The sequence below is a fragment of the Nothobranchius furzeri genome, chromosome 11 (genome assembly GCF_043380555.1).
Source record: "Nothobranchius furzeri strain GRZ-AD chromosome 11, NfurGRZ-RIMD1, whole genome shotgun sequence".
Taxonomy (NCBI): domain Eukaryota; kingdom Metazoa; phylum Chordata; class Actinopteri; order Cyprinodontiformes; family Nothobranchiidae; genus Nothobranchius; species Nothobranchius furzeri.
This window is the reverse complement of record NC_091751.1, coordinates 46,842,352-46,855,407: the sequence shown is the minus strand read 5'-3', so window position 1 is coordinate 46,855,407 and position 13,056 is coordinate 46,842,352. Positions and strand designations below refer to the sequence as shown.

Here is a 13,056-nt window from a genome sequence, read left to right as displayed (position 1 = left end):
GCATCCGTATTTGTGAAGGTATGTCAGGTTCTTGCAAATCTTTGGAGCTTTGTTTTTTCTGAAAAATTAGACTTGATTCAACTTTTTGTTTAATAGTGTGGCAAGACAGAGATCTCATGAGAGAAATTTAACCAAGAACAAAATTTTCATTCACAAAAAAGACATTTTAAAACATTTAACGAACAATAATGCAAACGGTTTGCTTTTCTACATTCTTTCACCCACATTAGTGATTTATGAATAAATATACGTCCGCCCACTGTCTGCAGAAGAATTACTCAATTCTACACTCATTGTTTCAGGTCCGTGCACATTTGAGAGTGATCAGTGTCAGTGGACGGACGCCAGTGATGGACAGAGCAGATGGTACAGACAGAAAGCCAGCAACACCACGGACCCTCCCACAGATCACACCACAGAAACTGGTGACTTTAATTGTTACTGTGGCAGTTATAACCACTCTTCTTGTCTAAGTAGAAAACAGCTTTGTTTATTCACTTCTCTTTTATTTCCAGGTTTCTACATGAGAGTAAATCTCAGTTTGGGGTCCGCACAAAAGGAGGCCAAACTCCTCAGCCCCCCGCTTCCCCCTTCGTCCCCCTACTGCCAGATTCTGTAAGACATAAAAGCATTCATTTTCTTTCCAAGTGCCCGTTAAACATATATTCTGGCTGAAAGAAGAATTTTGTATGAATTGCTCAACTCTCTCCTCCCCCGTCGCTCTACCATGCAACTCTCCTCCTAATCTGACATTCTCTGCTTCCTCCTTCCTCCTTCCCAACACCCAGGTTTCACTTCCACATAGATGCACAGAGTACTGGGTCACTCAGAGTGCTTATGCAGCAAGCTGAGGGCGGTGAAGCAATCCTGTGGTCATGCAGTCACAACACTGTCTCCCACTGGGCCTCGGAGCATCTGCCTGTAGGCCGGCACCAGCAGCCTTACAAGGTGCTTACTCAACCAGAACGCTGACATTTAAAAATTAGAAGTATAGAAAAGTATTTTTTAAAGAAAATAAACACTAAAAGTAGTTTCATCTACTGATGGTGGTATTGGCTTGTTTATTTAATGCTGTATTTCCCAAGGTTCAATATGTTCTGCAAAATAAGCGTTAGAAATCTAAAAGTGCTTCTTTTCTTTTCTTTTTTTTTTTTTTGTTAAATGTGACTGCATTTGTGTTGAGCTGGCATGTAAAGGAGAGGTTTTTTTCTCTTTAAGGTAAGTAGAAAATGCTGCCGTTGCGTGCAACTGCAGTGCCAGAACTTCCTTTTTTTTGTGTTGTTGTTCTATAAAATTTTCCCTAAACAATCTTGCTTCCAAACATGCAGGACAATCTGATGTCCATTTAATGTAACAATGTGTTTCTATCTCTTTTGTGTTTACAGCTTTGGTTCAGCAGCATTATTAAAGCAACACAGGAAGTTAATGTAGGTCGAGACCACGTAGTTGCTGTGGATGACGTCTCCTTTCTTAACTGTGAACAATCCTATCAGCCGCCGGGTAAATTTAATTTAAATATCTGCTAACTGAGCAGTAGAAAGTTGTATGAGGAACACTTGTCACACCTCGCCCATATATGGGCCTTGTTGTTTTGTCTCTACTCTCTGATCTCCCCTTAGATCTGTCATTCTTCAGCTGCACATTTGAAGATGGCCTCTGTGCTTGGGTCCAGGGAGCAGAAGAAGAGCTGGACTGGCTCAGTGGATCAGGCCCAACAGAAACATCCAACACTGGGCCTGCAGGAGATCACACTACAGGCAAAGGTAGCTATTTAATGTGCCAAATTCACTTTACACACATAAAGTCACACAAAACAATAAAGAGAGCAGAAGAATGCTGAAATAAATAAAGGAATAATGTGTTTTCTTTGTATTCAGAGGTCAAAGGCCAGAAATGCATTGTATTAATTTCACAGGGAAGTATCTTTACATTGAGAGCTCCCATCCAGCCATGAAGGAGAACATAGCCCATTTGAAGTCACCACTGCTGCCACCTGCTGGTGATGAGGGATACTGCTTCACATTCTGGTACCACATGTTTGGAGCAACTGTGGGTTCCTTAAGGATGCTTCTAAAATCAGCTGAAACGTTTGAGAAAACATTGGTAAAACATGTTTCAATTCTCAGATTTTTGACTATTTTATGTCCAGTCAAAATTTGAAAAGTTGGCCTCTGTTCAGTAACACTGAAGTAAATAAACTTCCCTCTGCTGCTGCTAAAATAATTTGTAAAAAAAAATGCATCACAGCATATTAGGAAATATTTTAGGCTGTTTCCTCTTAATTTTTCTTCAGTTATATACATTTTTCAAAGTTGTGAAATGCTGATTGCACAAAAGCATCGGTGCACAGATGAATGGGTGCAAGCTGCACATAGCTATGTTGCACAAACCTCCTCACATCCTCATTATGAAGAGTGAATCAGCCTCCGGTTTTTTCTGTAGGTGTGGCAAAAATCTGGGGATCAGGGGGATGAGTGGCTGCTGGCTCAGAGCCATGTGACCCTGAAGAATGTCCATCAAGTGGTTCTGGAGGCGACAGTGGGAGGAGAGACAGGGGACATAGCCATAGATGATGTAGCCTTCGTGCATGGACCGTGTCATGCCTCTGGTAACATCACCACGAGATAACAATTCAACAGTAAACAGATAAATATATACAAATCAACAACATAAATAACTTTTGTATAATGAACTTGTGCTGCAGACCTGTGTGACTTTGAGGATGGCAGCTGTAACTGGCAGCAGGTACCAAGTGATGATTTTGACTGGGTCAGACAGTCGGGCTACAGCACAGGACCAAAGACTGACCACACCACCAGCACAGCCGCGGGTCATTATTACTACCTGCCATCCTCCACCAGTGATCAAAATGGACAAACAGCTTCCATGTTTTCACCTCTATATCCTGCAAGTAAGAGCCATCATCACTTTGACTTGATCCAGGATTTAAATTACTACAGTTCCTGTTTTTCTTTTGTTTGTTTTAGGTAAAGGATCTTGTGTGATGCTGTGGTACTACATGAATGGGGAGGAAGTGGGCACGCTGAATGTTTACCAACAGAGTGAAGATGGAAAAAATGTTCTGATTTTCTCCCAGTTAGGAGATCAAGGCCGACTATGGAGGTTTGCTCAGGCGTCCCTCCTGCCTCGGGTTCAGCCGTACAAAGTGAGGTTCACATGAAATCTTGAAGCTCAAGTGCATTCTCAGGTCTTCTAAACACCTATTGTGTGTTTCAGATTGTGGTGGAGGGTGTGAAAGCTGGTCCAGCATTTGAGGGAGGCATGGCCTTTGATGATGTGCAGCTTACAGACGCTCAGTGTCCTCCACATGGTTTCTGTGACTTTGAGAGCTCTCTCTGCAGCTGGAGCAACCTGGGAGGAGTAGACCAGGGGGACTGGCTACATGGAACAGGAGACTCCTCGAACCCCAACACCGGCCCCACTTTTGACCACACCACCAACTCCACACATGGTAATAATACAACTAAAATCACGCGACCCACATGTGGTTGATTTAAAGTTAAAGTCCCATTAGTCATCACACACTGGTGAAATCACATCAAGGCAAGGCAGCTTTATTTATAGAGCACATGAAAACAACATAAAAACTCTAATTAGAATACACACAAATGGAATTGCAGTTTGGAGCTAAAGGAGAAGACAAAGTTACAATGCAGATCACAGTGAAGATGACGCGTGATAGGAAACAATTCGTTTAAAGGCTGATGAGTACATTAGTCTTTTTAGTTTTGTTTTAAACAACACTAGGGTTGGGGCAGATCTGAGGTCATGAGGAAGCGGATTCCGTATGTGAGCAGCATAGTAACTAAATGCATCTCCACCATGTTTTGTTCTGACCCGGGGTTCTATCAGCTGATTGTTTCCAAGGGATCTCAGAGCCCTATTGGGTGTATGTACATACAGGAATGAGATCGGATATGTATTCTGGTCCCATGCCATTGAGTGATTTATAAACAAGTAGGAGCACTTTGAAATCTATTCTGCTGTTTACTGGTAGTGTAGGGATCTAGAGCAAGAGTGATGTGCTCTGTTCTCTTAGTTCTATGCATCTGACCCACCCCTGTGGGGAGCGGTGAGCAGCAGCTGTGGCTGCACTCAGGAACAATTTGGCGGTTTAATCCCCCCGTAAAGCAGAGTGTCAATACCCCCCCCTCCCCCCCCAAATCCTGACCTGCTCCCAACAAGGAAGTGCCAAAAATCGCAGTTCCATCCTCATCCACTAGGGTCTGGCACCAAAACAGACCAAGTTCCCATGTTAAAAGTGTGAATTTCACAGCAGAAATAAATATGTTTACAGCCTGTTTCAAAAACCATTTTAGGTTTAAAAGATCTAGTTTACATTCATGACAACTTTGAGGGAGGATGAATTTTCTTTTTGTTGCTCCTCTATTTAGTTGTAATTAAATGATTGAAATTCTGAATAATTATTTTTTTTTTACGGTGTCCTGTCTGGCTGTGAAGCAAGCAGAATTGATGTCTGAATGCTGGTGACAAGCCTTACAGATTTATTCTCAGGTGGAGCATCAAAGCGTTTGCTTTTAATGTCACGCCTGATACTTAAAACTTTATTGTTATTGTTGTTGAATGCTTTGTAATTCCGACCAGACACGGAGACAGAGGTGAAAGAGAAAGGAAAAGAAAAGGTGGTGGTGGTGGTGGGGGGGGGGGGTGTCCACAAAAATAAACAATAATGAATAAGAGTCTGCTTCTAGACCTGCTGAAAAAAAGACAAAAAAAACAAAGGGACACAAAAAAAGGGACACAACAACAATACAACAAGATCAAACTATCACTGCGTCAACTTGATGAAAAGAAAAAAATATATATATATATAATCAACATTGCTTAACTGAAGAATCACGATAATAAATCACAGTGCATTAAGTGCCCATCATAGTCTTAATACCTGTGTTTAACGTGCCCAAGCCCATACTTTTGAGAGCACCATGTGTGCACCTGTGTGTGTACACACGCTTGTTTATTTAAGGTTTTTCTATAGGAGCGCCCAACAGAGAGTGTGAGGGACCACAGATCCACCCCCCAAAGATGCGCAGGAGACGGGGGGGAGCTCCAAGTCCCAGAGATCCAGGCGCTGCCCCAGAACGCAGGAACCCCAAGGAGACTGCAACCAGGAAGGCCCCCGCCCCCCTCGAGAGGCACAGAGGATCGCCCCGGGGGGCCACAACCAGCAGCCGGCAGAGTCCCTGGAGATATCAGCGGCAAGCCCACAGGCCCGCCCGCAGCCTCCCACCCCCAAGCCGGCCGAGCCCGGGACCCAGCGACCCGGGACCCAGGGGCGACCACCCCGCCGGGGGCCCAGCAGAGCCCAGGGACCCAGACCCCACCAGGCAGCCACTGGGATCTAACAGATCACACAAATGTGGAATGACCTTCCTAACACTACCAGAACTGTGGCTTCCTTTTCTATTTTCAAGAAACTCCTGAAGACCCTGCTCTTCAGAGAGCATCTTCTTAACTAGCACCTTGCCTGCACCCGTCCCCCCTCTCTACTGTCCACTCCTTGTTCCCTCCTCTCCATGACTGATGTCAATTTGTTGTTGTTACTATTGTTGTTAGCCTCAAGGGCAAAATGCTGATTATCACTTGTAAGTCGCTTTGGACAAAAGCGTCTGCTAAATACATAAACATAAACATAACAGGCAGATGCCAAAAACTTAAACCCCCAGACCCGGTTGCCACGAACACTCAGGCAGACCATGGCACAAGCCCCCACACCAGGTGTGGCAGGGGGAGGGGGGACAGAGATCTATATCATCAAGAGAAGTTCCAGGAGAGGGGAGGACCCAAAGGCCCCACCTGACATATACAGTCATACACAAACACAGTCACACGCTCCCTCCCTCATGCTCACACAAACACATACGACCCAAGACTTACAAAAATGCATGCCGGACACCCACTCATGCTCCCCATACACACCCTATTCACTCTGGTCCCGGTACTGCTGCACATTGGGTACAACCATCACCGGTAACCAGAGTTTGACCCTTTCTGCTGGGGGTGCTGATGAGCAGGCTCCCCCGCCCGTTAATTCTGAATAATTAACGGGCATCAGAGCCAGAGCTAGCTCTGGGAGATATCTCTGGGAAAAGGCCTCAGCCTGGGCGTCGGCTTTGCACTAACAGATCATCCAAGCAGGTTCTGCTTATTTTTATTAGTAAGTAAAATTGTATTTCAGTACTTTATTTTGCTGGTTGAATGAGGTAAATGCTGTGAATTTGAGGCCCTGTCCAAACGTAGCCGGGGATCTGCCAAAACGTAGATATTTTTCTACGTTTTGGCCTGTCATCCACATGAAAACAGAGTTTTTTCACACGAAAACGGATCATTTTAAAAACTCCAGACAAAGTGAAGATCTGCGTTTTCTCCGTTTTGGGTGTCTGCGTGTGGACAGACAAAACCGGAGTTTTAAGGTCCGCAACGTCACTTTCCGCGACAAAAAAATGCTGACATCACGTGTGCGACCTGTGTTTTCACTAGCCGGCATCATGGATGCCCTCAGAGCTGCGCTCGCTTTATCAGTTGTCCAAGCGCTTTTTGCTTGTTTGTTTTTGCAAGCGGAGTTACTGCTCCTTGTGGAAGACCACAGACGAAGGACGAGGTTAAGAACGGGGCCAGTACTGCCACCTACAGGTCTGGCATGTCCTTAACAACGTATTTATCCGGGTATGTGTGGACAGAGTTTTTTTGAAAACCAAGTGGTGTGGATGCAAGTTTTTTGAGGGGCGGATATTCGTTTTTAAAAAAAACCCCGGCTACGTGTGGATTAGGCCTAACATAACACTGCTTGGTCAAAGATGGGTTGAAATATAACATGATGGTGGGGCTGGCTGGCTGACTGGATACCGATACTTTAAGCTGACCGAGGCTAGCTAGCAGAGGCTTCGGGGCTTTGTTGGTCCACTGCGGTCAAAGATTTGTGAGGTCACCGCTGCAGAGATTGTTGCCGAATTTTGGTAACATGCCTCACCCTTTAACAGTGCAGTTCTGCGATCAGAGATCCTGGAATCTGCTGCTTCATCTTTTGGAGGCAGCCCAGCGAGGCGGGCGCCCACCGCCCAGCTTCTCCTCTCTGCCGGGAAGAGAGCTGCTTCACAGAGGCAGCACAATCCCATTTCCGGAAGGGGCTGCGCGTCCACCTGGCTTTCATGCCAGGCTGTAGATGTGCTGTTGCCTGTGGAGCTCTCTGTGGGAGATTACAGACACACTGCTGCTCTTTGAGTTGACTTTGGAGTCACTTTACCGTGTTTCTCTCACTCAGTGTTGCCAGAATCCAAAATCCCACAATATCGTACAGAGAGGCCTAATTATTGTGTTTCCAGTACAAATGATCGTACATTATAAATTTGATGATAACGTTCTATAAACGACTTCTCACTCCAATATAATATAGCAAAGAAGGTGTTTTATATTGCCCTGTTTAAATAAACATCTTTAAAACCAGTAATATAATGCCTATAAACGTGCAGAGTGTGTCAGCACCACTCCGACCTCCACGCATTGACACAACATGCACATTTGCGCAGTCCTATTTATTTCATTTCTACATAGGTTAAAAGCATGCGACAAAACATCACAGCAGTGGAAAAACTAACCCAATAAATGACAAAGCAGCCTACTCACCTAGTTGCTGATCTCGATCTCCTCATCTGATTCACTGTCTGTCGCAGCATCGCCAGCAGTAGATGTGGAGGCTTTGCTTCGGTACAAGTTTGATGAAGTCATGGAATGCAACATAGTTTTTGTGGGTGCAAACTCTGGGCATCCTCCTCCGTTGCTAACACACTCAGAAGCTTGTATTAGTCCATTGAGGGTTGCCGTAATGAGCCTGTTGCGGGGTTTGGTCTTTATTAGGTTCACTTTTGAGAAGACTCGCTAGCATGAAGCACTGGAATGGGGAAAAATCAGTACATCCAAGGCAAAAGTAGCAAGATCTGCAAACAACCTTTTCCCACTCATGTCTTGCATGGTGGATAAGTTGTACCAGAATGCATCCACGTCCATGCTTTTGTAACTGTCACTGAGGTCCGTGATGGCCAGCTGTCACCACCGTCATCAATGAGCTGGATGTGGTCTGTGTCCTCGATGTCCAGTAAGTGAGGCACAGTGCACAGCATGGGAAACAGAAAAGGGTGAATGGTGCGCGCTTGTGGGTCTATTGCCACAGCAGGAGAAAAACAGTCCAGAGCACACAACAAAGGGTCGTCAAAGTCAAAGCGGTTTTTAATTTCTGAACAACCAACTTGCAGAAATCTCTGGCAACGCACGAAAAAGTCTGTAACAATTGCAGGGTTAATGCGTGTGTTTTGGAGCTGCTGCATGACCCCCACGCCCAAGTACAGCATGTTAACTGGCAGATATTTGGAGATGTCTGTTGGATCAGTCGGCTCAGTTTTGTGTGGAGAATGTAGTTTCTATCCATAAAAGATAAGACGAGATATTTGTAAGTCTCGCTCATGTTCTTGTGCAGAGGTGTGATGACAACCTTCTCACTCTGGAAATACTCGTTCAGGTTTGTAAATATGGGCAAAACCCATTCCAAAAAGCGAAAGTATAGTTTAAGTGAGTCATCATGGAGAGCCCTGTAGACATTTTCTGCAGCATTTAAACGTTCCGCCACCCACTGATCAGTTTAAAAGAGCCGAAGCGCACTCCACTGCGCATTGATGCACTTTACAACTTGATACAGAGAAAGCCAACGGGTCTGTGCTGGCTTCAGGATTTTGTGAGGCTCAATACTACAAAAGTCCAGGAACTCCTTCAGTTGTGCCTGGCGTTTTGCGCTCTTTTTGAAATAGGAATATATATCTCTTGCTAAGTCTTCACATTGTCATGGTAGCTGCTTACATGACTCACTTGCGCACAAATGCAAGGAATGACAAATGCATCGTTGCGCTGTGATCACAGGAAGATCATGCTTGAGGCGGCTGGAGACGGAATTGTGTTGTGCCCAGAGCCGGATTAAATAATGGACTACACTAGGCAGGCTGCATTTTTTGTAGAATAAAATTATTGTAGAATAATCTAGAACAGGTTTTAATAGTGTGGCTGTTGTAGTTTTTGAGCTAGAGCAGATTAAAGATGGTCAGAGTTGAGAAAAATTGGGTGTAATGGCCCTTTAGCCGTTTCCTGAATACATCAGCCTCGTTGCAGCAGGCTGCTGTAAGACTATATTGGGCTCACTTCTGGCTGGCAGCTGTTCTTCCAGTTCGTCCTTCTGTGACTGCGTTGAAGTTGACGGCGTTGGTGCTACAGAGTCTTCCGCCGCATTTCCCACCGCATCTTCCACCGCGTCTTCGGGTCGTGTGTCCTCCGGGTCTTGCTCGGGCCCAGCCTCTGGCTCTGCTGACTCGAGCAGGTTCACAGCTGTCGGACGGCTGCTCAAGCAGCCCGACAGAAGCTTCTATAAGCCCCCCCCCCCCCCCCCCCCCCCCCCCCGCTGTCTCTTCTTTTGTTCCTCTTCATTTTTTTTGTCTTTCTACGTTTTGCCGCGCCCGAAAGCATCGTGAAAGTTAGCCTACTCAAAAACACCTGCTAGCTTTGTCGTGTCCCGCTCTGACTCTGACCGCTTCTCTGACGTCCTTAATTGGGTGGCGCCCAAGTTGTAGGTTACAGTCATGGGCTGGCGTTAATGTGATGTAGCTAATGTAACAGTCTATGGTTAAGATACTGTAAATATCATCACTTATTTTAGTTAATTAATAAATATTGAAATAAACTGTAGATATGAGTCTTATCTACAAATTCTATCATAGGACATTTGTATATTTTATTTTTTATTTATTTATTTTTTATTTTGTCCCTCTGTCTGGGCCCCATCCAGCCAATCAGGCCCTAGGCAAGTGCCTTTGCGTTAATCCGGCTCTGGTTGTGCCATCATGGTGTTACACCCGTCCGATGCAAAGCCCACAATGCTCTCTAGAGGAACATTTGCAGATGTAAATGACTCCAAAATTTTTGTGTAAAGAACCTCAGCAGTTGCGCCGTTGTAACTTGTCTGCGGCTGATCATCTGAAAAGATCTGAGCTAATTTCCAAAGCGTGTCTGCACTGATTTGGAGCTGTCATCAAAGAAACAGACCGCATTGCAAAGAGTTTTAACTGTACCAATGTCTGTAGACTCATACAAGGATGCTCAACTTTTTACGTTGTAATATTTCAGAAAGTTCTTCAAAGTAGCATTGTCCCATAACATTCTTTGCAATGTTTGTGGCTTTTGTGCCACACCCCTGAAGCACTTCCAGCATTTTTTCTATTTGCATTTTACCCTTTCTTTGTGTTTAGCTCTCTTTGCGTGATTCTTGAGAACGGTGATTTCTGATACCATCTGGATGTTGCAGCAATGACAGAAGGCCTTGGTTTCATTCCCCGTAACAGGGTCCAACTCCCACGCAGGATGATAAACTTGTGTCCGGTGTTGCTTTGCTTTACCTTCATCCGTCCCTTCTCTGTTTTTTCTTTTAAGATTAGTAGCCATTGTCTCGTCGCTCTGTCCTCCTACCTTAAACATAGCTCGGCGGCGCTCGCGGGCAAACAGCAAAAGCTGGCGGGCCACTGCCACATGTTTATGTTTATTCATTGAGCAGACATTTTTAACCAAAGCGACTTACAATTTGTAACCTATAGGGCATGTTGTGATCTGTGGAGGAAACCGGAGTACCCGGAGGAAACCCACGCATGCATGGGGAGAACACGCAACTCCACGCAGAAAGGCTGCAACCGAGTTTCGAACCTGCAACCTTCGTGCTGCGAGGCAACAGTGCTAACCACTGCGCCACCATACAGCCCATAGCCACATATAACCTTACAGTTTCTCGCGAGAGTAGGCCTATCGATGTGATTGGGCTATTTATTGTACAGATCCAGAGTCAGTTTTTGTAATAGACACAATAGCATAAACCTGTAAGCACTGAGGTGAAATCTGACTTCAGAACATTTTAAAATCATGTAATTGACATGGGAAAGCCACAGCAAAAGACGGTGTTACTAGATGCAATGTGAAATTATTGTACATTTGAGGATTTTTGAAAGTATTGATCGTACATCGTACAGAGCCCAAAATTATGGTACAAATACGATAATTATCGTATATCTGGCAACACTGCTCTTACTTAGCCAAATTAGCTAGTACATTAGCTCATTTGTTCCAACGCTGTTCCAGCCATAACAGCCCCACTCTCAGCTCCACCTCTTTTCCCATTTTTGGATTGTCTGGGCGTGACGAGATGTGTGACAATGTCAAATTGGTGGTGGTGGGAACCTCCCATTTTTTTTATCAAAACCATATAAATCAAGCCAATGGGCATTATCTGTTCATGTATATATAGGCAATATCAATGTTTGAACCCCGTTCTCCCAGACCCAGGGAGAACATTCTATCACTAGGCCACTGAGAAGGTTTGGGTCAATACTTGGATCTGAAATGTTCGGGACAAAGGTTTTCCTGTTGGACAAACATGCTTCTTTTAAAGTACAATTTCCTTGTGCTGATTTCTACTTTTGTTTCCTTCAGGTCACTATGTTTATGTGGACAGCTCAGTGGGCGAGTGGGGAGACATGTCCTTTCTGATCAGTGATGTGTTTCAGCCATCCTCAAGAGGGCACTGTCTCACATTCTGGTACCACATGTACGGTGGCCACATCGGGACACTCAGAGTGTACATAAATGACAGGTCTGATCGTCATTAGAGCTTCATATGGATTCAAATGATTGATTTATTAATCTGAGTTGGTCTTTTTGTTTTTTAAAGGAAAATCCATGCTGGAGGCAATGAGGAAGGACTTCTGAAATGGATTGAAACAGGAAACAAAGGAGACCAGTGGCTGCAGGCCCGTGTACCTATTAAACACAAAGATGCATTCTGGGTAATCATGAGATTTCCATGGGTTTTATCATACTAGATATGCAGTTCTTTGGGATACATGTTCTGGTTTTGAACATTTGTTTTCTCCATAGTTTGTGTTTGCGTATCAGAGGGGGATGAGTACAGGTGGAGACGTCGCTCTGGATGACATCACAATCACCTCTGATGCTTGCTACCCTCCTTCTCCCATCCTTCCATCTGATAACAGTAATCACCCTCATGATTTATCTGGTCAAAAATATGGTCATAGAATTTGTCATTTCAAACTTGGTCTCAGGTAATATCAGCACGGTTTCCTGTGTCTGCAGGCAGCTTGTCTGTGGCTCTTGCGGTTAGTCTGACTCTGCTGGCTGGAGTCATCATCTCCATCCTTCTCTTTATGCTGAACCGGAAGTGTAAAACAATGTAAATGATGATTTATTACATAAATAATACATAGTTTGAAGTTATGTTATTTGCTTATGTTTGATGCTTTTATGGTGTAGAAACCAGCCGTCATGGATGGACAATGAGGGGATGGACCTACCTTCTGGGCTAGACACGTTTAACTGCACAACAAATGTAAGAAGGCAAAATTCACCAAATATTTGCTAGACTTACAGATGTTGTACGAATTAAGCTGCTTTATTTTCAGGGCACAGAGCATGATTCTGACTTCTCCTTCTACAACAAACTTTATGATCCATCCACACAACCAGAAAACACAGCCGAAGCCTCATCGGATGCTTAGACTTGTTTTAATATTAGGGTTTATTAATTTTATTTACTGTAAAAATATTAAGATGTTTCTCTTGAGACTCAACAAGAACATTTTGACAGCTCTGCTAGTTTTTTTTTTACTGAATAAATGTCAGTTTTATAAAGTGGAATGTTGTCTGAATATAATTTTTATGTTGTTTATTTGTGTATTTATTTTACTGAGTAAATAATTAGAACTTTTTTTTTTAAATGACATCTTAGTGGCATGTTTCTGACTTGGATGATATGGATAAGACTCAGACTTCAAAGCCAGGGACGAAATTTTGATTTCAGAAGTGGGGGGGACACAGCAGGCTTGTGCGGATTTTGGGTGGGGGGTGTTATGTAAAGACCCCTTGACACGTCACGTGCCCATCTCAATAATTTTTCCATCCTCAATATATATATATATA

General features: G+C 44.2%; 1 protein-coding gene across 1 annotated transcript in view; it reads left to right on the top strand.

The window, feature by feature from the left end:
• si:ch211-106h4.4 (MAM and LDL-receptor class A domain-containing protein 1) overlaps positions 1 to 13,047 on the top strand; it is a 28,556-nt gene extending 15,509 nt beyond the window's left edge. The window contains exons 36-51 of the mRNA XM_015956552.3: positions 303 to 425; positions 516 to 615; positions 789 to 948; positions 1,386 to 1,500; positions 1,620 to 1,763; positions 1,916 to 2,103; positions 2,443 to 2,608; positions 2,705 to 2,911; positions 2,988 to 3,166; positions 3,238 to 3,472; positions 11,554 to 11,713; positions 11,792 to 11,906; positions 11,998 to 12,112; positions 12,214 to 12,310; positions 12,391 to 12,466; positions 12,540 to 13,047. Of these exons, the coding sequence (XP_015812038.2) occupies positions 303 to 425; positions 516 to 615; positions 789 to 948; positions 1,386 to 1,500; positions 1,620 to 1,763; positions 1,916 to 2,103; positions 2,443 to 2,608; positions 2,705 to 2,911; positions 2,988 to 3,166; positions 3,238 to 3,472; positions 11,554 to 11,713; positions 11,792 to 11,906; positions 11,998 to 12,112; positions 12,214 to 12,310; positions 12,391 to 12,466; positions 12,540 to 12,635 (2,276 nt within the window). The 3' untranslated portion in view covers positions 12,636 to 13,047. The remainder of the gene's footprint in view (positions 1 to 302; positions 426 to 515; positions 616 to 788; positions 949 to 1,385; positions 1,501 to 1,619; positions 1,764 to 1,915; positions 2,104 to 2,442; positions 2,609 to 2,704; positions 2,912 to 2,987; positions 3,167 to 3,237; positions 3,473 to 11,553; positions 11,714 to 11,791; positions 11,907 to 11,997; positions 12,113 to 12,213; positions 12,311 to 12,390; positions 12,467 to 12,539) is intronic.
• The last annotated feature ends 9 nt before the right edge of the window (positions 13,048 to 13,056 follow it).